The sequence below is a fragment of the Clupea harengus genome, chromosome 5 (assembly GCF_900700415.2).
Source record: "Clupea harengus chromosome 5, Ch_v2.0.2, whole genome shotgun sequence".
NCBI lineage: Eukaryota > Metazoa > Chordata > Actinopteri > Clupeiformes > Clupeidae > Clupea > Clupea harengus.
This window is the reverse complement of record NC_045156.1, coordinates 11,098,059-11,123,460: the sequence shown is the minus strand read 5'-3', so window position 1 is coordinate 11,123,460 and position 25,402 is coordinate 11,098,059. Positions and strand designations below refer to the sequence as shown.

The following is a 25,402-nucleotide window of genomic DNA, read 5'->3' as shown; positions in this document are numbered from 1 at the left end:
GAAAAACTGCAGCTCTGGCCTGCGTGGGGCCCCGGCCAGTGGACTAAATGCAGCCCAGCTATGCAGCGGTTAAATGAGTACTCCAGGGCAATGCTAAATGCCCCGACACTGTGTGAATATTTATCTCCTAACATGGGCACAATTTGAAGCCAGCAGGACTCAGTAACTGTGGGAGAAGCCAACTGGTAATTGCCCAGGCAAGGCTGGGGTATATATTAGAATACATAAATAAATGAGTAACTTCTGTTGTATCTTTGGGAAGAGAGAGAGAGAGAGAGAGAGAGAGAGAGAGAGAGAGAGAGAGGGAGAGGAAGGGAAAGAGAGAGAGGGAGATAGAAAGAGAGGGAGAGGTAAGGACGCAGGTAGATGGAAATAACTACCTCCAGTCTGTCCCTACGCTTACGCTGCACGCCTGGTAAATATGCAGAAATGGGCACATTCAGATTCTCATGTGTAACCGTAAACCCCATATGCTAAAACCTCCCTGTTGACGGGCCTTAATTTTTTTAGCATGGTTTTTAATTGGCTATGAATGTTTTGCTACGATTAAATCAAGTCCTCTTCTGAGTCCTTGTTGCGTTAAATATTCATACCCCGTGTTTGTTTACATCGGTTGTGATGTCTTCAAAGGAAAACAACATCACTTTATTTGTATCCTGTGATACATTAATGTTTCAAGACACTTGTCTGTGAATCACTGCTGGGTTTGCTGCATACTCCCAAACTGAGTGAGACATGGACTTGTTTCTTTTGAAAAGAACGAATGTTAAACCCGTCTAGCATCATCAGTTATTCACTCGCACCCACACACACATGCACACATACACATGTCCAAGTATAAAAGATTGGGCTTTTATAGACCAGGAATATATCCGTGCTTACTGAGGAAAGTACTGAATGAGAGCCAAGGAGTGAAATTGCCGCCACAGGAATGCTGCTATTTTGAATTAGGTTATGCTGTTTTCATTATGTCCACTAGGGGACACCATTCAATCATGCTAATGTGTTTTGAGCCATGACAGTTTTAGAAAACTTCAGACAGATCAGTGGCCCATAACTGAAATGATGCAGGATTTTCAACTGGTGATTATATATTTTGTAGTAGAAGCCACTCCTCGCTTGGATTTTCAGTGAAAGACAAAGTCATATCACAAAGTGTAATCAAGTCTAAAAAAAATTGCTGCTGCTATATCCTGCTATATCCTTGTGATTTTTAATGATTATTTTTCAGTAGCTAATCAGAAACAAAAAATTCCATTGCGTGTGTCATGCTGCTTCAACTCATATGGAAGGCGACTCTGTAACCAATCTGCTCCAGATCCGAACCACACCCTCGTATCCATTGTAGCATCTGTTGCTCTCCTAGTTAACGGTGTCATCAGCAGAGCTATTCTAGATTAGGAGAACTGTAGTCGTTGACATGTGGCGTAAAACGCTGACGAGGAGCAGCATGACTGTGGTTGTCAGGCATATTTGTTGGTGCCTTTACTTAATACACTCACTCTGGGCCACCACCTCGTCAACACCTCCTCGCCAGATGGTCAATGTATGCTGAACACACTGGAGCTCATCACCACTGCTGTCACACTATCCAGCAGGGAGCACACACACACTGGTGGCACTTAGACAAGTCCCCTGTGATGCATGTGAAGCAATTTGGGTGTCTGGAGAATCATTCGCTCGTTCAGCCATTCACTCGTTCACTTATGTATGCATTCAGTGACGACTGGGGTCACATTTATGTTTGTTCATTCCCTTTGCATAATGCTGTAAATACAGCTGTCATACCTCGCTAATTAAACCATGGGAGCTTTATTGACGCATTTTGTTTCCGCAGTCCATCAGTCTGTTCAATAAGCCATGGCATGCGATGCATTCATGCAGTGACTAAGAGCAAAAGGATGCTATCCATAGCAATCAGCGCCTCTCAGTTAGAAGCAACCACGACGCACAGAAGAGCAGCGCTTACGTTCCTTCCCTTTTTTTTCTATTTCTGTGGTGAAGAATGTAACATTAAGTGCCATCATGAACGAAACAGACATGTCATTCATCAGACAAAGTAGTGTCTGCCTTACGGAAGTGATGAATAACATCCCTGTGACAAGCTTCCACAGTGCACCCACAGTTTGCTGGTGGGCCACCACACCCATCCCATTTGTACTATAGCTGAGTGGGGCCCGTAATGTGGTGTGTGCTCGCCTGAATACCATAATACCTGACGCGCTCAGCTTCCCCCCCACAGAATGAGCTTTGGGGGCTTCTCGGACAGATTGTTTGGAGCGGAGCCAGGATGCTTTGGAAATGTGACACCGTTCTTGTCTTATAGTTTCGGTGGCCCAATAATCTGGCCATCTGGCCAGTCTCGGGGGGGGGGGGGGGGGGGGGGGGCTGTGAGATGTAGGAATCAAAAATGGATGCAATTATTGAAAAGGTCACTCCTCACAGCAAGGTTTTAAATTCAAACACGAAAAGCTTCCATACAGCACACAGATATACGCGTGCAGAATGTGTGTGTGTGTGAAATAGAGAGAGAGAGAGAAAGAGAGAGAGAGAGAGAGAGAATTGAGGAGAAATAGAAATGTATTTTTCCGCATTTGTCAGATGTATATTATCAGCACGGAAAGGGTGTACTGTTTTCATCAGTATGCAGTATGTAGTATGCAGTATGCCTTCTATCTGGGAATCGAAACCACTGACCTTGGTGTTGTTGTTAGACCATTGGTCTGGCCCTTGAATTACAAGAACATTTGTAAGGCTTTTTCATGTGTCTCTGTTCGTGTATATTTCTGAATGTTCATCAGACATCACTGCATTCTTGTCTGACTCCATACCATATGTATCCTGTGGTCTCCTCATAATAATGTTATTTATGAACATTTATTGACCATTCCCTTCACGCAACCATAATTCTACACATATAATGGTTCCATCACTGGGTTAGTCTGTATATAGATCAGGTTGGTGATAAAAGCAGGACCCAAAATAGTTGATATAAATTTGCTGATTCTCTTCCCTGCAATGTGAAATCCCGTTGATTAGACTGCGCTCTTTATATTCAATCCCAGGCACTCAGTGGGATTTGGTGAGAACCTTGCCTGTTCGGAGGCAGATAAATCTAATGTTTCCTTTCGAGTGTGTGTCTTAGGCCCCTGAACCTCTGATCTATGTTTCTGTGCTTGGAATTGACCCCTTGCGGATAAAGTGCTCTAAATTGCCTCTTTGATATATGGCCAGCCCTTGTTACCGCGTTCCCTCCTGTCAATTTTCTCCGTTGCTCCCAAGGTCGGCTACCTCTTCCACTCGGAAAAAGCAGAGGGGCTCTTAGGCCGCCCATTCAGCCTGGCCCTCCCCGCTAATGCCCCCACTCCCTCTCTATTCTATTCTCTCCCTCCCTCTCTCTCTCTCTCTCTTTCTCTTTCCTGTGTCTCTCCGGTCCTCTCAAACTTGAACTATGGCAGTGACAAGGACTGCTCCGGGACATGGTAACAGTTGAGGGGAAACCACATGCAGGTGACAGGCCTGTCCAAAGTAAGAAGTATGTCCAGGGTAAATGTGTTGGGAAATGGCAGGAGCAGGGGAATGCAAACCACCTTCAGCTTATATTATGCCTCTGCAGTGAACTGCACGACTGAGCTTTTTCATGTGTGTGTGTGTGTGTGTGTGTGTGTGTGTGTGTGTGTGTCAAGGTTATTATAGTTTTGCATTTTTCACTAGTTTTTATTTTTATTTCGTTTTGACTTTTTGTTTTCAATTTCAGTTTAGTTTTAATTAGTTTTCAAAGCGGGTTTGCTAGTTTAGTTTAGTTTCTATTTTTGGAAAATGCTTAGTTTGAGTTTAGTTTTTATTAGTTTCAGTATTAGTTTTAGTCTTTACTGCGGAATGCAACAGACCAGGGGGGGGGGGCAGTTCAGGGAAGCTTAATTGCTCAAAATGAATAGAAGATACAAGCTACAATAAATAATATGTAATAAAAACTCACCAAACATACCATTTAAAAAAAAAGTATTCACTTAGGACAGATGAACAGCCATCCACCAAAGACAACTATGAAAGATATGTGTCAGACGTGTGTCAGTCAGAATTTGCGCATGTCCTGCTCAAACAGACAGGAGACGGTGAGGCAGCGACGAGCTGTGCCTTATCTCAGATTGCGCAATCCCTCACAAACTGGGTTAAGCGCATGCGTAGAACCTATTTAGTTTTGCTGATCTGACGTAAAGCCGCAGTGAAAAAGCACGGAGAGGAGGCAAACAGTATCTCTGCTTCAATGAAGGGAGCATGCGAGAGGCCACCGGTTGGGTTAATGCTTGTTCTGCCGTTACTCTCTTATATTTTACCTTGACTACGAAAATAGAAGATTCTATAGCTAAGCTAAAACATTTCTCATAACTGGACTTTCAATCAAAACGTGAATTGATCAATAATGGGAGATCAATGCCGTAGCTAAAAGATATGATTCAAACCACGGGACAGAAGATAACTCGATCGACTTCTCACATCCAAAGCCAAATTGCTTTGTAAATATTTTGAACCTCAAGAATAGATTTGATTTTGGACGTACAGCGGAGACCCTCAGGGGGCCTGTGCAACTTCTTAAGAGTTCATATTCACGAGTGCATAATCACACATATTAACACGAGTTCATCAGAAGCTAGCAGCTGCCAACTGTATGTAGCTACCTTACCTATGTGTGTGTAAAGAATGCTGGTATGAAAAACAACCAGTAGCCTAGTCAATGTGCAAGCTGCCAATTGAATAGTGATTTAAGCTACTGTATTGGGTTTATATATTTGTAAATCTGACTCTGAGTCAGTGCCTCACCAGCCACGAACCTCACCGCACGTTACTGTTCCAGCCTTCCAGGTAATCCCAAATAAGACTGTCGCTTTCTCCCGACTTTTGCCGCCATGAAACCAGGTGAGGGGCGTGTACTAAAAGTTGTACGGCGGAAGATAGACTAAAAGGCTACGTATGAAATACATTGACATTTATGAAATACATTGACAAAGACGAAAACTAAGGACATTTTCTCTATAATTCTATTTTATTTTAGTTAGTTTTGTAAAGACACAATAAAGTTTCAGTTAGTTATCGTTTTTTTATAAAGCCTCGTTTTTATTTTTATTTCAGTTAACGAAAAAAAAAATCACACCTCGTTTTCGTTTTTTCGTTAGTTTTCGTTAACTATAATAACCTTGGTGTGTGTGAGTGTGAGTGTGAGTGTGAGTGTGAGTGTGAGTGTGAATTTGAGTGTGAGTGTGTGTGTGTGTGTGTGTGTGGTGTGTGTGTGTGTGTGTGTGTGTGTGTGTGTGTGTGTGTGTGTGTGTGTGTGTGTGTGTACATATACTGTATGATAATGACATGTGTGGTTGCAAATGTGTGTAGTTAATGAATGAGCACTACAGTTAATACGTGGATGTGTCGACAATCCTTCAGCTTTAAAATCAAACAATGGCATAATATATATCTCAGCTGCTCCGTGTGCTTCTGTTCTCTGTAGATATAAAGGTAAAATCCATAATTAGAATTTAAAGATTTCAACACCTTTCAAATGTCTTAACCAGTCAGGAAACTTACCCACAGACAAGCATCCATGCAATGGGTGGCGATAGCTGAGTCTGGTGAAAACGTACAAGAACATAGTCTTCAAATCAATTACAGTCAAATTAGCATTATCTTCCACACCTGCATTCCCTTGTGAGTTCTTAACTTCTGAAACTGAGCTTATAATTAGTTCCCAGTTCCCTATCATGGTTCTTAAAGTTGAAATTATCGAGTTCTATTTCTAAAACATGTTTACTCACATAGCCAAAATAATGGTGTCACATGTGCTATTATACTTTGTCACACCCAAGATGTGCAAGATTCAGTTTTAGGAGCAGCTTTCACCAAAGGTGGCTGGTACAAAATATCACTACACCATGCTACATTAGAAGTTCTTGCATGTTTTCATCAGACTCCGCTAAAACTATCCACTGCGTGAATGATTGTCTGTTAAGTACGTTTTCTGACCGGTTAATACATTTGAAAAGGTGTTGAAATCATACGTTTCTAATCATGCAACCCAGGGACATCTAAAATAAGTCCTTTTCTCAAGGCATGATGTCATGGATATCATTTATCAAAATTTAAAGCCACAGTGCTACAATATTTCAACAAAGGCATTGCATACAGTAGCTTCAATGTTGCATTGCCTTGCATCTTAGGCCCCCCTTGATGTGTTTTACACTGCGGTGCTCACATGCACAGCCTATGCCGTAGCTCTGTCAGGGGACACAATAGCAGGCATCAGAGATACAGAGGTTGAGGAGGGGGCAGGAGGTCGTACATACATGCTCCCCTTTGAACTCTCCCCCACTTGCATGCTCCCCCAGGGTTCAACAGAGCAGGGGGCTTACGCACACATGCACACTCACACACTCACACACACACACACACACACACACACACACACACACACACACACACACACACACACACACACACACACTCACATGCTCCCCCAGGGTTCAACGGAGCAGGGGGCTTACACTATCTTTCCTGTTGGGCCATGGCCAGCCAAGTGCAACAATGAGGCGCCCGAGAGGAAGGCACAGACTACACACAAAGAGTCTTCTTCTTTTTGTTGGACAAGTGTTTGTTTTGTCAGGTGTTGTTTTGACTCACACACGCAGAATGTATAGGTGCAGCCATACGCCCCCAAAGATCCTGCTTTTATGCGTCATCGGGAGGGGGGTTTGGGGTAGCGACAATGAGTTTTGCCAAAACATTAACTCTTAAAGGGTCACAACCACAGCCCATGTTATTGCAACGCTGCACCTTGCTGGAGAGGTAGGGATTTGTTTGTTGTGGCTAACAGTGCATAATACTTAGTCGCTCTAAGAAAAGCAAACTTTAAGCATTTTTTATTTTGAGCTATTTTCATCAGAGGAGTCAGAAAGGCATTCCAGTGAGTTATCTGCTATTTATTTGTTTATAGACCAAATGCCATTATGCAAAGAAATACAGTTCAAAATGCCATTGTTATCAGTGTACACCCTGGGGTGTGACCAATTTACCTGCAGTAGATTCACTTGGATGCAAAGGATCCAGTCTTTCAGCTCTGGGGAGGTGTACACAGTAATAATTATTCATAGCTTAATCAAAATATGTGTTTAAATATAGGTGCAACAAGTAGTATACTGGAGACCATGTTCATACAATATAATGGGGTTTTCAATCTCCCAGATAGCAAGGCCAGTGGACTACTGTCAGCTTACTGGGGGCACAGCTGACGGTCCACTGGGCTTTTTCCACTGGCTTTTGGGCAGCCCACTGGTGTATTAACAAACAAACGGCCCACCGTTTCAGGCCGCCATTTGCTTTAAAACTTTTTTTTTCCTTTACTCATTTATACTTCTTCATTTGTTTTTACCAACCCTTAACATTTCATAGATGTTACCAATGTATAACATAAGTCTTTAATTAACCAAGTCATTTTTGACCTTGAGAGCATTCCAGTGCCATGAACTTCTGTTTAGCGGCTGACATTTTAAATAGACTATTCCAAGAATATGATTTAGAAATTACAGGAACTGCCAACATTTTATGTTATTTTCTTAATATCCATGCCGTAAAGATAATGGTGAAGCTCTTTGTGTCCACATAATAACAACAAACTGCATAATAACAATATTGCTCTGACAGATATATGTAAGGAAACGAATATTAAATAAAAAATATTATATTATAATATATATATATACAATTTCAAAACATTTAATGCAGGCAATATGACACAAAACAGGGTCTGCGTTATTCAATTCAAATCCATTTAATCTTATTTATATAGCACCAAAACAATTAAATTAGCTCAAGGCGCTTTACAGACCTCAGGGCCTGAACCCCCTTAGAGCAAGTGGGCTACAATGGCTAGAGGGGCAAGGAAAAACTCCCGTTAATTAAGAAGAAACCCGTTGTGAAAAATATTCGGTACACACTACCGTTTCACCGTGTGGAGTACTATGAAAGACCCGATGAGAACTAATTAGCCAAATAACTGCCGTCCAATAATCGCGTACTTTCACATCATTTGGCAGGTGTTTCTTCCCGCTCAGTCTCAACACGGCTGACGCACCACGCACTTTCTCCATGATTAGTGTCATCAAGCGTTGTAGTCTTGCATTACCAGCAAAGTTTTGTCATTACTGTTTCATACTTACATACGAATTTTACGTAGCAACTTACATTTATTTGCTGTTCCCTTATTCATTTTACTAAGACAGGAAGAACACTTAATTCCTTCAGAGTCGCGGTAAATTCTCTGCAAGTCATTCACCGACCAAAGAGCAAGCTCTGCATGTCCACTACAAGCGGGAAGAGTTAAGTCTCGTTGCGTGTGCTGCCCACAGCTATGCACTGATTCCCTTGGTTAAAATCCCTTTTCTGAACCTCTCAGGGCGATTGCTACATCAACACTACCTGCCTCACGACAAAAATCACACTTTTCAGTCGCCAATGTTAAATGAGAAAGTTGCATTTAATCTAATGACATTACCAGCTATACATTTCTGTCCATGGCCCGGTGGGACCAGAGAACGACACCAAGTAAGACAATGCATGTGGTTATAACGTTAACTCAGCCATAGACCGTAGACCATAGTTGATAGCTTTAGCAGGTGTCTGCTATAGTATTCTGACAGGAGGGGAAGGGGAAGCGGAAGGGGGGGAATTAGTTCCTTTTGTTCCTTGTTTTGCCAGCTGATTGTCAAACTTTGTTTTGTCACTCATTCTGGAGATAAGTTTAATTGGTAGATTTGATAAGTGCTTTAAAATAATGTGTGCTATTTACCTTTATCAGTTGACAACACTACATTCAAACATTACAAAACTGTTTTTATCATGTAAAAAAGGGGGTTTCACGATCTGTCTTTAAAATCTGTATTTTCATCTGCATGCCCTGAGTAGCTGTTTCCTTGTCAGTATTGGCAGCAGTTAACAGGTCAATGTCTGCTGGCTACTTACGGTTCAATAGCTTTGGAAGTTGCATTAGAAATCTATTTATTTCTATTTTAAAGTAAGATGTGATAGTAAGCTGACTGAACAGACACCACATGAACTGAAGTATATTTGTGGGGGCATTCCTGTGTGTGGTTGAGGTAATTGAGCGGCTTGACTTAGCTGTCCTTGTGACATGAAAGGACAGAAAGTCAGAAAGCCTTGCTTGCCTCTCCTTTTCACTGCTGTAGGGCATGGGAAGTCTTTTCAACCTTGCACAAGCCACGAGAAGACATAAGCGTACGCTTCCTGTGCTAACAGGAAATTCTGTGTCTTTTTATGAACTGATTCTGTATCAGAAAGTCAAGGTGAACTGGAGTGCTTTGAAGAAGGATAACCACAAAGGCTTCAAGCAGAACCCTGACAATGTGTTCAATTCTGAATGCCTATTCTCACTAGGTTTTGATACCAAAATTTGATTCAGTTTAATTCTTGGTATATCATGTTTAATATCTGGAACACAGTGGACCTCTATCTTTTGTAACTGTATTAGGTGTGTATATGAAGGATGGGTATCATATTTCATTCCCAATGACTCCTGTGTGTGTTTGCACAGTCGGGGGCAAATGAAAGGACTGTAGCACATTTCACATGACTGATGGTTTTTAGCAACTTGTTTTTGGCCTGGCAGGAGGGCTTCTTCACATATGAATTGGATGAGAATGACTGCTGAGCAACAAGATAGGCCAGACGCTGTCAATATTTCTGTTCTGCAGATTACTGTTATTCTGTCATTGCTTTTTTGGGGGGGAGTGGCAAAGAAAAACATTTCTATCAATGAGGCAGAACATGCAAACACTTCAGCTCAAAGTGAGCTAAGAAATGAGATTTCACACTATTCCCAGCACCCCTATATGGGTCAGGCAGCTTATTTCTCTCTCTCTCTCTCTCTCTCTCTCTCTCTTTCTCTCTCTTTCTCTCTCTCTCTTTCTACTTTCTCTTCCTCTACTCTTGCCATCCACTCACATTCACCCTCTTTCCTTACACCCTCTCCCATCTTGTACCCTACCCTTTAGACCTCCCCTCCTCTCTCTGTCTCCCCCTCTATCTCTCTCTCTACCTCCCCCCCTCTCTCTCCCTGTTTACGTGCACTAGTAGCTTAGGAATGGGATGTGTTGCGTTGAATGCCTTCATTGATGCTGTTTCAGGAGCCTAACACTGAACTAATTTGCATAGGGCAGGCAGGCATGAAACGCCAAACCGCCAAGCTCTGCAAAAAGTCCCTCTGCTTTTCTGTGTGTGTGTGTGTGTGTGTGTGTGTGTGTGTGTGTGTGTGTGTGTCTGTCGACGTTTCAGAATTTCCCTTTAATGACAAAGGCTGCAATACTATTGAGCTGTGGAACCCAAACAGTGTGGCTTCTTGATCACTATGGTCATCTCATTACCACAGTTAACCCACCGAGGCCACACACACACACACACACACACACACACACACACACACACACACGCACACACACACACACGACACACACACACACACACCACACACACACACACACACACACAGACTCATCACCACAGTTAACCCGCAGAGGCCCGCTTTAGGGTTCAGCGCAGCATTTTTTTCATTTGCTCAACGATTTCTTCATTTTCATTTGAACCATTTAGTTTTTTTTGCAAAACCACTGAGCTGTAAAAAATGTATTTAAAAGAGGTGATTAAGCAAGCAGGGAGACTTGTGGAGTGGAGAGATTAATTAGGTAAAGTATGACAATACAGCGGTAGGTAAGAGAGTGTTCCACGTAGCCCTGCATTGATTACCACTGCAGGTGTCATGGCTGGCCATCTGTGACCAGTAGCAGGCTAATTGGCTTTCGTAACACAGTTGCCCTTTCACCCTTCCCCACTCCAAATAATGAAGCGATCCACACCGAGACGTGCCGGGGTCACGGGCACTAGCCACCAGTGACACTAAACAATTGCGGCTGACATTTTACTTTACCTGGGAAATTCTATTTGGAGCGAAGCAGATGGAGGACAAAGGTCCATTATTATCCGCAAACATCTCAAATGTGTAATCCCTTTTTGCTGACTCTCCGGAAATGGGATTCACCACCTCCCCGCCCCCCATTCATTCCCTGTGCACTTGTTTAATGGAACTTATTTCAGAGTGCTGCTGCCTCTGCGAACGATTGCTCGGTCTGACGTGAAGCGCTCTTTGAAACAAAATAGTCCCAATCTGCCATGGATCTCCCTTAACTGATGGGAAAAAGGGAACATTAAAAATGTATTTTTGGTATATGGTATTGGTATATAGGTTGTCATCATTGGGTCCTAAAACCTTAGCAGTTTTGACGTTATGAGAGGAAAATCATCTTAGGCCAGCATAATTCAACATTAGTGAGATAAATGAATGCAGCATTGGCAGTGCTCCAAAGCTCACACTCTGGACACGGTCTTCAAGGAGTAACGGTTGTGGTGAGATGCGTGCTCTCAGCACTGGCCTATACAGTAGAAAGCAGCCCCTGGATGGACATCCTTGAAAAGTTCAAAACAATCACTGCCATTCATACCACAGCCCACTGTGGGATTTCTTAGCATGATAATAACCACAGATCCTATTATTCCTTGGCTTATATCATGCTATAGCACAAACACAGATCCTATTATTCCTGGGCTTATATCATGCTATAGCAAAACCACAGACATACAAGTCTCAAGGCATAACGTGCTCAGCAGCAAGGGAAATCAAAGCGTCATTTTTCACATAGCTGAACTAATCATATCTAATCCCACTAATAACACTGTGCACATTACCATCAAACTTCCTTAGTTGAGCACCAGCCAGAGGTCATGCTGTTCATAAGCATAATATTCCTTTAGACCCCTCTCTCTGTCTCTCTTTTAGAATTTTTGCAGAATGCATTTCCTTAGCTATAGGACTAAGAGAAACTTCTAATTAGTATGATTTTTTTTCCAGTGTTAGTCGGTTCTTTATTCTCTGATTGCGTCAGTAACAAGCGAATGCGAAGCCCCACGTCCACATGAGGGCTAGTACTTGTCGGAGGATCGAACAGCCATTATGGCGACATGCCATGTTACACGTAGGCTGAGGAAATCCAGAGATCCTGAAATAGGCTGTGATATCAGCCTCTCCAAGTGGGCCTGTAATTGGCCTCACAGTGGTGGTGTGAGATTTGATTTTATGCACAGTGAACAATAGCTTTGCACCATTGTTTTTTTCCCCTTTTCGCCCCTTGAAGAATCAGAGCGACCGTGCAGAATAACAGAATAGTTTTTCTCATTCCCTTCTAAATTTTGTTTTGTTCGGCTAATACTTTTGGTATGATGGATGTTTGTTTTATATGGGATCAGTTTAGTGACAAAAAGATTAGGAAAGCTACCATAACATCACAAAATAAAAACTGAATATGTTTTAGAAATACCCCATGATTTGCAAACAACCAAAATGTGATTTATAAATGCCCCACAATTTGCAGAAAATGCACACCATGCTTTACAAATACAAAATGCACCTCTCAAACAAATATGGTGTGCTTCTGCTAATGTAACACAGCAACCACGTCAACCATGCAAGTTGTAAATGTAAACGCTTGTGCAGTTGCAAATGCAAGCACACCAAAACAGCAGGTGGCGCTACAGCTTGGTAAAGATGGTGGGTCGTGCGAGAACAAAGTTTATTATGATGTTAGTTTGCCCCGGTTCATACAGTAGCCTACACCCAAATGCAGCGCTTTTCTCTTAATTGTTCTTTTTTAATATCTGAATGCACAATAAAGTTTCAGCTGCATGGCTTACATTCCACATATGTGTGCATGGGTATTTGTAAAACATATTCAGTTTATTTGTGACGTTATGGCAGGCTTCTAAATCATTTTGTCCCTAAATGTATCCCATAATTGTATCTGTTTCGTTGTTGTTTGACACATTGTCTAGATACCTTTTTTGGAAGATGTTGATTTTATTATGGCTTATTCAATATTTTTAGGTGTACCAATACCAGTTTGTAAACTATGTCTTTTTGAAGACTTGTGTATATGATCTGCTTCTAGGCACGCAGGCCTCAATGGCTGCCGGCTCTGGAATGCATCTTCACCAGATCTGGCCCTGATCCGTTCCAGGGTCGGCTGCCGTCAGGGTGTGAGTGTGCTCTCGCTCTCCGTGCAGTGGAGTGCTGTGTACGTGGGGACTGTGGGGCAGGGACCCTCACATCCTCCCTTTGGAGATCCATGAAACATGATTAACAGAAGCAAAAACAACAAACAAACAATGAGGGGTAGAACCGCTGTATGTTTTTCCAAAGGCACTCTTGACGTCGTTCCACATACGCAGCTTGGGATGATTGCAGGTCCCCATTGGGGATGTTTTGGGATAACCTCATGTGTCCTGCCCTTTCCTCTCCCACACCGAAATAGAACCCAAGGGGCCCTTCGGTGGGGGCGTCTCCTGGGCCTCACCTGTGATGTGATCAAAACACCTTGGGCCCTAATATCCCAGCAGGCCTCCAGAACAATGCCGTCTGCTCCGTGGCTCCGGATGTTTAACGGCTGCGACACCTAATACCCAATCATGTTTATTATGGGAGAAATGAATTAGACTATCAGTAGGCCACAAGCACGTTATCTGTGGGGCCCCATATGGCTGCTCGTATCCTTGGGGCTGGAGGCTTGACTCTGGGCTGTGCATGGAGGTGAAACAAAGCTCGGGAGGGAGGAGGCTCGGGACAATTAGTGGGCAAGGCAAATGCAGCTCAGGGAGCCAATAAGGGAATATCTGACCCCACCGTTGCACTTGCCCCCTTGCACTTGCCCCCTTCTGTATTCATTCTACCACTGGTGGAGAGGTGAATAAAACTTAAACCAGCTCCCAGCTGTGGAGTTAAATCTGGCAAGTTTCTGTCTGTGTGTGAGTGTTTGAGCACGGTTTGCTCTGCTGTGGCTGGGATCAGCCTGTGGATAGCTCCTGCATTTCAGCTGCTCCTCTCCTGTGTCTCTCTTCTCCTCTCTTGGACTAGTGCCGCAAGGGCTGGAAACACATCTGAAGGCTTATGCTTCTTCACCTCGTCAGCTACCTGCTGCTTCTGAATGACATGCTGCACTGAGGCGCAACCGCGTGCCCACCAACGCCTCGCGAGCTCCTTTAGAGCGGTCACTAAGGTAGGAAACACGAGAGGCAGGAGACTGCCACTGCGTCCACATGTAGTAGTGCTTGACCCATCAAAGAGCATAGCTGGTTGTAACTGTTTGTAAGAAGTAAGCTCTTTTTTTATATTTCTCTGAGGTTTCATTATGGTTGAATCTGCAGAGGGAATTTTTAAACACAGCTCTTCACATTTCTGTGTGTTTCTTTTGAAAGACCTTGCACGTGCTCACACGATCTCCTGGTGGGATAGCATGACGTGCTCACAGGGTGTCTGTGGTGACAGGCTCACACAGCGCTTCTGATCCCTCACTATCATCCTGCCCAAGCCCGCTACACAAATCCGTACGTGTGAGGCACGGGGCTTAGTGGACGATACCGCAATAGCCTAATATTGGTATAAGACATAGCGACACATCTTTTTTTTTCATAGCCGTTAATCCTTAAAGGCCTCTCTGAGTCACATTTCCATTTAGAAGGGCATATTCACTATGAATGCCTCATCTCTGGTCCTCCAAAGGTGTATCCTCTCTGACAAGGCACCAGGTTGGGAGGGTGACTATACTCCCACTATGCCAAGGTGTTGATTGAACCAGCCTGTGATCATGGTGGGGATTCTGGAACACTGGTATTGTTCAAGATCTGGTGACACGTGCCTCAGCTGCTTTTGCCACTGAATACACAAGTTGTGGCCTATTTTTTTCTCCATTCAGTCTCTGTTAGCAGGCTCACTTTAAACGCTCACAGAGTTTTTTGGTCCTTGGTAAATGTTAGCCGTCTAGTGATTTAATATGAAAGGGGAAATCTCTGATTTAAAGATAATTTGATTAGATCAGTCAGTTTAAAGTCCGGTTTAAATCAGTTCACATTCTTGTGCAATGCTGTAATGAAGTAGATATCCACCTTTCTAATTCCTCTTCTATCTTGTAATTTATGTTTTAAGCCCCTGTCCTTGAGGCAATAGCCTTGGATGGGAGAGCTGCATTAGTATAGGTGCAATGAAGACCAGCTTCAAAGCCTCAAGGTCTGCACTCAGGTGCCAACCGATAAACATGACCTTTGCAGTGTATTAGCCCAGCACCAGACAAGCCAGGGCTGCGGAGCAGGAACTGGGATGAATGCTGTTGTGATAGGTCAGAAAAAGCAGCTATTTGTGCTACAAACTTCAGGCGAATAGTTCTTTACTTTTGCAAATCTTCTGAAAATGTTGTGCCTTTGATAATAACAAATGGAAGACAGAAAGCCATAATTTTGTCATCATCATCAAATTCTTGAAATACCATTACTAGCTATTTTTTATCTTGATATGATGTTTCCTGTCCTATAATATCACAATGATTGTACAGTACATCAAAGTCTCTCTCTCATTAACCATCTACAGCTTATATATTTACCTTATATAGTGAGCTGCATACAGGAGGCACAGTTAAGGCATTTACAGACGTGGACAAAATTGTTGGTACCCTTCGGTTAAAGAACTAATGAAACTGACCTGGATAAAAATGATGGTTCCCTTAACTTAATATTTTGTTGCACAACCTTTTGAGGCAATCACTGCAATCATGCGATTTATGTAACTCTCAATGAGACTTCTGCACCTGTCGACAGCTTTTTTGGCCCACTCCTTGTGAGCAAACTGCTCCAGCTGTCTCAGGTTTGAAGGGTGCCTTCTCCAGACTGCATGTTTCAGCTCCTTCCACAGATGTTCAATAGGATTTAGATCAGGGCTCATAGAAGACCACTTCAGACTAGTCCAATGTTTTGCTCTTAGCCATTCTTGGGTGTTTTTAGCTGTGTGTTTTGGGTCATTATCCTGTTGGAGGACCCATGACCTGCGACTGAGATTTCATTGGACCCTGCACAGATTCAAGACACCCTGTGCCAGATGTAGCAAAGCAGCCCCAGAACATAACTGAGCCTCCTCCATGTTTCACAGTTTCACAGGTACAGTGTTCTTTTCTTTGTATGCTTAATTTTTGCGTCTGTGAACATAGAGCTGATGTGACTTGCCAAAAAGCTCCAGTTTTGTCTCATCTGTCCAAAGGACATTCTCCCAGTAGCCCTGTGGCTTGTCAATATGCATTTTGGCAAATTCCAGTCTCGCCTTTTTTATGATTTGCTTTCAACAGTGGTGTCCTCCTCGGTCGATTTTGGCTCAAACAGCGACGGATGGTGCATTCTGACACTGATGTACCTCGACCTTGGAGTTTACCTCTAATCTCTTTGGAAGTTGTTATGGACTCTTTGGTTACCATTCGTATTATCCGTCTCTTCAATTTGTCATCAATTTTCCTCTTGCGGCCACGTCCAAGGAGGTTGGCTATAGTCCCCTGGACCTAAAACTTCTGAATAATATGTGCAACTGTAGTCACAGGAATATCAAGCTGCTTGGAGATGGTCTTATAGCCTTTACCTTTAACATGCTTGTCTACAATTTTCTTTACCATCATTTTTGTCCAGGCCAGTTTCATTAGTTTGTTTTAAAAATTATTCTGTTGAACCACAATTCAAAAGCAATGTCTGATTTTCATTAGTTCATTTTCAGTATTTTTTTTAAATGTATTATTACTTTTGTCAGTTTCAAGTTATTTCAGTGACCATTGTGGGTTTTTCTTTCTTTAACTGAAGGGTACCAACAATTTTGTCCACGTCTGTATATGATTTGTGTAATTTTTGCTATATAGCCTTCAAACACTTTTTTTAAGATCATCCTGTTTTCATCTGTCTGCAATGGAGTATATTTCAGGAAATGCCCTGCTGATCATTTAGCTCCAGTCTTTATGTAATCAAATTTGGCATAGATTCTCCATTTTTTTATGGAGCATCTAAGTCAAAAGTTGGATAGTTCTAACAACATTAATTGAGCTATAAGGTTGCATTACCCTAAGATAACTTACAATCTCAATCATACGTAAAACTGTATTACAGTACATTTTTCCTGACAATATTTTGCCTGCCAGTCACTGCAGAAAATATCTAGCACATGCAGTTGTGAATTGAAAACCAAACACATCGACCACGGTGTAAAAGACATCGTTGATAGTTATCTACATAAACAGTTGACAGTTGAAATATGCATATCACACATATGAATGAAAAGAGTTTCTTTGCTCTGAGAATTGAGCTTAGATCAATTCATTCTGTGGTCAAGTTTTCAGCTATTACAGGAAGTCAATACGCACTTCCTTCTTCCCGTCTCATGGTTCTGAAAATAAGATCAAAATACTACAATTACAATTCCGCTCCCCCTTTCTCTTTCATAGTCCATGTTTTACAGGAACACCCCCTTTTTTCTTCTTGTGAACTCTATTGAAATAAGTTAATTCCTCCCTCTCTATCTATCTCCCCATCTCATGTTTCTTTTTGTGTGTATTTGATACCAATATGTCTGTGTTTCTGTGTCCCTGCAGACCTGCGTTCCTTCGTCCTGCGTGTGTGAGAACCGCCGCTGAAGAACCATGCCGCCTGCCGTGGGGGGACCCGTTGGGTACACCCCGCCCGAGGGTGGGTGGGGCTGGATGGTCGTGGTTGGGGCCTTCATCTCCATCGGCTTCTCCTACTCCTTCCCCAAGTCCATCACCGTCTTCTTCAAGGAGATCGAGGTCATCTTCAACGCCACCAGCTCCCAAGTGTCCTGGATCTCCTCCATTATGTTGGCCGTCATGTACGCTGGAGGTTAGTTAGCATTAGCATAGCATTCCTTTTTTGTTCTTCCGTGAAGACATTTTATTTGTAATGTGTTCACGGCGAGACGCTTTTTTTCACCTCCAGGCACTCAATTTTTAATTGTTTCTATATGGAACTATGCAACAAGGGAAAAGATACAGCATTGCAATGCACCTCACGTTTATTTGAGCTGTAAATGGCCCCTAATGTACTTTTTTGTTCTCCAGTTTAGAAAGTCAAGTGTATTGATCGAGGTGGAGGCTTTAGTAGCAGGATTAGCCTGCCTGACCAACACATTAGTTATGGCTGCTGGGTTTTCCAGTTAGGTTTCCAGAAATGTTGAAATTCAGGTTTATTTTCTAATGTGTAATGTTCTTTGTGACTCCTACCCTTGCTCTGTTTCCCTTGTACAGGATTAGGTCATCTCGGCACAGGAATAGTTTGTTTTAGTGTGTTTTGGAGCTGGTGCTGATGAGTCTGTCGTTGTTTCCCCTTTCTTGAGAGTGCTCCTCATCTGTGTGCCAGATTCACATTAACGGGTCTATCAGGCTTTGTTTCCATCCGCCTCGTACATCCCACCGCTCCCATTCTCGTGCGGCACAGTGGAGACATGGTGTACAAGATGGAGATTAAGCACATTGTCTCACATGAAATGGCTTGAGTGAAATGGATGCCATTAAACCAAATGCGACGGGCCATTAGGTGTGTTGGCAGCCCTTGCCCACGTATTGAAATGCCGCTATCAGCGGGCAACATTATCTTTCCCCTGAGTCTGTGTTGTGGCCTCCTCCTCATTCTCCCTTTTCACGCAGTGATGGGTGTCAGATGTTTGCTCTGGGAATGTTAGAAAGAGATAACGAGCTTCTCTCAAAAGAACATTGGACTTTCTTTTTAGTTTATTCTAGAGTGCGGTTTACGAGACAAAAAAAGGTTTGTATCAGTTACGTCAACTTGACTCTGCTTTCAATTCAGCTCTTAAACCTCAGAAAGAATTTGTAATACTTACACTAACGTGTAGTTTGCCAAACAAATCCCATCCGCTTCCTGCTTTGATATTGGGCCTTATTTACAATTGAAATACTGTAGAAAAGTACATCTCGCCTTATGTTACAACTTTAGCTAAACTACTGGCCGCAGAGACTTTGTCCTCTGCTGGCATGTTACTGAATCAATGCATTTTATTTTTCAGTCATGAAGGAACCCTATTCCATATAGAATTCAGTTGCAGCACGGACGGTAGGTCTAGCGAGCTTTCCCAGAATTCCCTCTTTCGTGTGTGGCACCTCTCAGCTCACTTCTCACCATGTGACAAGTAGCCCACTGCGTGATTAGCAAGCACATGATTAGACCTCAAGCTTGAGCACCATACGGCAACAGATCCCGAGCATACTTCATCAGGGAGACTCAAGTCGCCTGTTTGAACATGCAGCGCGAGATGACATATGGTATGCAATCCATATGAAATCAAAGCCAATTATGCATGCTAAGCACACACCGTGTGGTTATTTCAGGAATGTGTCCTGATCATTTTATCATCTTGTCATCTTGTCTCATCTCGTTCAGCATGACACTTGTTTTCACAGCGTGATACAGGTCACTCGCTTTTCATTGCCAACTGTTTCCTTTCAACAAACTGTGTGGTATCCCTTCATTCCTTCCCTCTCTTGACGACTGCAGTTCTCAACTGGCAGAAGTTTTGATCATAAAAACTGACTCTTATTCCATTCTATGCATTTGTTTTACGTGGTGACACACACACCACCTAATCCACATTTCCTTATTTTTCCCAGTCTGTCTCTCAAACGAAGTCCATTGTATTCTTGATTTCCTTGTTTAGAGGGAAAAGTGGTCCTCTCCACTGATATTTCCTGTGGCTATTTGTAAGTGTACCAACATTCTATCTTCCTCTCCTATAGCAAATGAGAGTAGACTGCCCCTAAGCAAAAACTGTCTGACTCCATTTGTATCGCCCCCCCAAGCTGTGTTGAGTGTTTGGCTGAAAGGCTGAGGCTGAGGCATCCTGAGAGGCTTGAGTGAATGAATCCTCACTCTCATTTAGGTTGTTATCCAACAGGACATCTCCAAGGAAGGGGTCTGCTTCAAACCATACCCAGCTCTCTTCATGGTATTTGGGTTTAATTAACTTGCATATCTAACCAGCCCACTCAGTTGAATTTGGAGGAACATGAAGACATTTAGTGGTAAAAGACTTTGTTTAGCTGGGGGGGATCACAGAACTGCCTCTTTAGCCTCAAAGGGACCCTTTTCTGTTCATCTCTAATATGGGAGTAAGCAGACTAAAACCTTTCACAATTCAGAACTCAGAATTCTATAGTGAAAGCTCACAGTCCTCTAAAGCTCATTAAGTGTCATTAGGGTTGTTCAGTTCCTCATTAGCGGTGCTAACATGCTTCCTCGCATGTTCCTGGTCGCTCCTTCCTGCCCCAGAGACCGAATCCCGCCCCCCCCCCCCCCCAAGGGGAAAAACAAAGCAGTTCATTGTTGGGGCAAACTTGAGGACGTGCTATTCTACATATCGTCCTCTACAAGCTTCTCATGCTCCCTTATGCTGGGATTAAGACTTTGCAACTCAACTGTGATGAACAAACTTAACATCCTGTACCAGGTCACGTAACAGCAAATGTAGACTTTGTCATCTTCATTTAAAGTAATCTTAATGTTACCGCTAAATGTATTTAAACGTAATAGACACATCCCCTTATATACATAGACCTGAAAACTATTCTTTTTCTCGCTCATTCTCTAGCACTCTTTCCATCTGTCTCACATTGGCTTGATGTACTCCAAATAGAAAGCAAATATAGTTTTATGATACAATGTTTCAATATTTTATTCCCCCCCCCCCCCCAACCATAATGATTTGAAGGCTGCCTGTGCGCATAATCCATTTGTGTAGAGACAGAATGACTTATCGGACTCATATCTCTATCCAGCGCATGTCTGCCTCACCCCCACATACCTACATAAACAATCTACCATCATTAATTTTGCATCATACCATCATGACCACCTACCACTCCATGACATCTGCTCTGCCAGCGTCCAGCCAATTCAGTTATTCAACCTGAGGAAGAGTAGTGAATGTGGCCAGAAATGACTCAACCTGCCATTAACTCTCATGAGGTCTGACTCCAAACCATTCAAATCGTACAGCCAATTTTTCTTTTGACACATACAACAGGCAGAATGAAAACTGCCTTTGCAAGCTAGCCTGTTTTATAGTCAAGAAACAGTTCTTATTTCTGATGCCCCATTAAATCATCACTGCGCACCATGCTTATGTGTCAGCACTTTATACACAGTGGGATTATATAGTGGATACCATGCAAGAAAAATACAACATATGCATGCAGCTGCTTGGATTTAACCTGAAAAATGCCATAAATTCGAATGTTGCCCATAACTTACAAAGGGTTCTCCACAGAGTCCTCTTCTATTGTTCCTTCTCTGATTCATCTCATAGACTCTGATAAGGAGGCTAGTTATTGAACTTACTGCAAAGCAGAGATAGTGAATTCATTCTCCATACATTATAGCAATCACCAACACAGTCCCACACATGCAAATGTATTTCCAAGATTGATATCACAATGACACTCAGGATTACTCTCCCACTTTGTGAAACACATTTGCTGGGGGCATCAAATTCTGAGAAATTGCTGCAGTGCAGTGCAGTAGCAAAAGAATTTCATTGGAGAAATTACAAGAATTCTTCTAAGGCACCATCTCAGAGCTGCAGCTACAGGTCCCTCTAGTGGCCACATGTAGTAATAGTTCTCTCGTTGCACTGCCTTTCAGTTTCTGTGCAACAGTCAGTGACTGATTGGTGTCACATTGACTTGGAAACAGGAAAAAATCCCACAGTGCCTTGGCCACAATGCTGGAATACTCCTTGGACATGCCACCAGTGTACTACAGGCTGTACACACACACACACACACACACACACACACACACACACACACACACACACACACACACACACACACACACACACACACACACACTCACCACAACGCCTTTTTGCAATTTGGTGTGACATGTTGACCTAACTGGAATGTGTTTGGCCTATCAAAAGGGGAAACCCATGCATGAGGACGCACACACACACACACACACACACACACACACACACACACACACACACACACACACACACACACACACACACACACACACACACACACACACTAACCACTGTGACAATGTCAGCCCTAGTGTCAAATTTTTGTACATTATTTTTCATCATATGATTGTAGTATTTAACAAATGACAGATGATGACCTTAATCTTCTGATCTGTGTTAACTGGCCCTCAGGTCCTATCAGCAGTATTATGGTGAATAAATATGGGAGTCGGCCGATCATGATGGCTGGTGGATGCCTCTCTGGGATTGGCCTGATTGCTGCCTCCTTCTGTGACACGGTGGAGGGCTTGTATTTCTGTGTGGGAGTGATAGGAGGTATGTCATTTTGACATCTTTAGATTAAAATACAAGTCTTTATGCCTGAACACATGTAGTATTCCAAGATGATTTATGTTTATAATATACCGAAATCATCATTTTAGTGCATTCATTTGTTTGTGCTTCAGAAGAACAGGTATGTGTGTGTATACAAACATTGTGCAACAGTGTAACAATGCTGAAATAAGATCACTTACTTGAATGTGGGGTATGAATTTGAATTGTATTCATGTGTGACTTTCTAGGTCTAGGATTGGCATTTAATCTGAATCCAGCTCTCACCATGATTGGCAAATACTTCTTCAAAAAGAGGCCCATTGCCAATGGCATTGCCATGGCTGGTAGCCCAGTTTTCCTCTCAACACTAGCTCCCCTCAACACCTGGTTGTTCGACCATTTTGGCTGGAGGGGCAGTTTCCTGATTCTGGGTGGGATGTTGCTGAACTGCTGTGTGGCCGGCTCCCTGATGCGGCCCATTGGGCCCAAACCGCCGCCTCCGGTGACGGCCAGCAACGGCGGAGCCCAAGAGAAGCGCTCAGCGATCGAGAAGATCAATGGCTTCATCGACCTGACGCTGTTCAAGCACCGTGGCTTCATCCTGTACCTCACGGGCAATGTGGTCATGTTCTTCGGTCTCTTCTCGCCCCTGGTCTTCCTCAGCAACTACGCCAAGAGCCACCACATCCCTAAGGAGAAGGCCGCCTTCCTCCTGTCCATCCTGGCCTTTGTGGACATGGTGGCCCGGCCCACCATGGGCATAGTGGCCAACACCAAGTGGGTGCGGCCCAGGGTGCAGTACTTCTTCGCCGCCTCTGTGCTCCTGAATGGGGTGTGCCACGTGCTGGCGCCCCAGTCGGTTGACTACACAGGCTTCATCATCTACGCCATATTCTTTGGTTTTGCGTTCGGCTGGCTCAGCTCCATACTCTTTGAGACGCTCATGGACCTGGTGGGGGCCCAGCGCTTCTCCAGCGCTGTGGGACTGGTGACCATCATAGAGTGTGGGCCTGTGTTGCTTGGGCCTCCCATGCTAGGTGAGACTTGTTATACTGAATGCACAGCAATAGTTAAAATGAATGCTTTCAAAAACATGTTAGTATTGACATGTATAAATAAGACATATACAGTATATATATATATGTGTGTGTGTGTGTGTGGTGTGGACTTTTCCAACAATGGCGTGAACAGCTTGTGTTTTTGTGTTTAACAGGGAAATTAAATGACATCTACCACGATTATAAGTACACATACTACAGCTGTGGAATCATTCTGATGATAGCCAGCGTGGTGCTGTTTGTGGTCATGGGGATCAACTACAGGCTGCTGGATAAGGAGGCAAAAGAGGAGGCCAAGAAAGCCAAACTGGAGGCAGATTTCAAGGACAATGGTGCCAGAGAGAGGGGCAGAACGGATGAGGATGGCAAAACCGCCGAGGATGCTGTGTAATGGCTTCTGACAGCCACACGTGGGACATTATTGTGTAAAGCCACCAGAAGAGATGAAAATACTCTGCCGTGAAACTTCAGAGCAGCGGCCTTCTTTTGAATTGATGAATTTATGAGGTTGCTGTGATTTTGTGCTTCTCTCTTCTTACCTTTACCATTTCAGTGGCATTAAAAAGAATGGAGAATGTAGGTGGTGTTCAACAGCAGTCATTTAAGAGAGTATAGAAATGCACTTCCTTCTAAGATATTACTTCCAAATAAAATTGGTAATTGTACTGATTGTCTGACACCCCAAAAGTTAACCCACCCCTACGTCATGCAATATGATGTGAGGTAAAGAAGGTAAATTAAGTATAAGATGTATTTACTACCTTGTTTGTCAAAGGACAAGGGGCCTCTGGCCTCATAGCATATAAACCTTGTAGATTTTGAATTACAAATTCTACTCTATTTTGATAGAACATCGCCTAATTCAGTATTATGTGTACTGACTGCATTAAAGTACAACGAAAAACATTTGATGTAAGGACAATACTAATGTAGCAGTTATATGAATACAGCTGGTTTTCCATTATGCCACATCTCTTGTTACCTTTGTTGATTCCCACATTTCTTTAATCAAATATCATTATACATATCTGAACACACTCTGATCCTTATTAACTGTTTGGAGTAAGCATAGGAATCACTGAAAGCGGCTAACATAAAGTGTGGTCCATACGTAAATTTGCACAGCATGTCACAGCGTTATTGAAGCTTCTATGTTCCAGTTTCTCATGCATTATTTTCATTTTCTCCAGTGGTTCAAGAGGGAAGAGTCAAATATTGCAATATGGAATGAATGTATGCATAGATCCCTGTAGCAGCACTGTTTTATCAACTATTTTGTCAAGCTCTATTCATTTTTATGAAGTGTGCAGGTCAGGTAATTTTATGTCAAAATTGATGGTTAATTTGTCTCATCAAATTGTTTCAATTTGGGTAACTGGTATTTCCAAAACAAAACTATATATTGTTGCTTATGCGTTACTAATTAAGAACAATGTTAACACAAAACAATATTGGCTTTTTTTTTCTCCAAAGAACTTCACCTCCGGTGACTGATTTTAATTCTACACAATCAATATCATAAACAACCTTGACACTGAAAGTACAGGGATCAAATTTAAGTTAATTTAAGTCATAACTGCACAGGACAAACTACAACTGTATTGATCATATATTGGAAATGATGCGAGAGAGAAACTATAGCTGTAGAAACTGTAGGCTATGAATAAAGAAATGTACACTGCTTCACTATTAAGGAGGGTTTAATTGTTTGTCCTAATGGAGTTTTTCTGATTCTTATGTTTGGTTATATAACCCAGAGACTGAGTGGATACAATGTTACCATGTATCTATCTGGATAGTTATGTATCCGTTTGTGATATGGAAAGATGACAAGGGTACATTTTATTTGGAAAGCTTCCATGAGCACGTTCTCTCTGTAAACCATAAAGAGGCGGCGCGTGCAGGGCGCACACCAGGAGTCCGTTACAAAGTCACAAAACCGTTGAGACTTGGTAGAGTAGATTTCTAACTGAACTGCAAGCGACTACGTTGAAATTACTTAACGTGGAAAGATAGACTTGAGGTTTAGTTTATTTGTAGCTTGGAAAGAAGAATT

At 42.7% G+C, this 25,402-nt stretch overlaps 1 protein-coding gene across 4 annotated transcripts; it reads left to right on the top strand.

Moving 5' to 3' along the window:
- The first annotated feature begins 6,792 nt into the window (after positions 1 to 6,792).
- On the top strand, positions 6,793 to 25,027 carry slc16a1a (solute carrier family 16 member 1a). 4 transcript variants are annotated; one of them, XM_031567694.2, is made up of 5 exons: positions 6,793 to 6,831; positions 17,550 to 17,814; positions 22,145 to 22,288; positions 22,537 to 23,325; positions 23,502 to 25,027. In XM_031567694.2, exons 2-5 carry the CDS (start codon positions 17,598 to 17,600, stop codon positions 23,735 to 23,737), a joined length of 1,386 nt encoding a protein of 461 aa, XP_031423554.1. In that variant the 5' UTR covers positions 6,793 to 6,831; positions 17,550 to 17,597; the 3' UTR covers positions 23,738 to 25,027. The 4 variants fall into 4 exon arrangements, with proteins under 4 accessions (XP_031423554.1, XP_012691419.1, XP_012691413.1 ...); XM_012835965.3 differs by having other exon boundaries at positions 6,799 to 6,949; XM_012835959.3 differs by lacking the exon at positions 6,793 to 6,831 and adding an exon at positions 13,618 to 14,156.
- Positions 25,028 to 25,402: the final 375 nt, after the last annotated feature.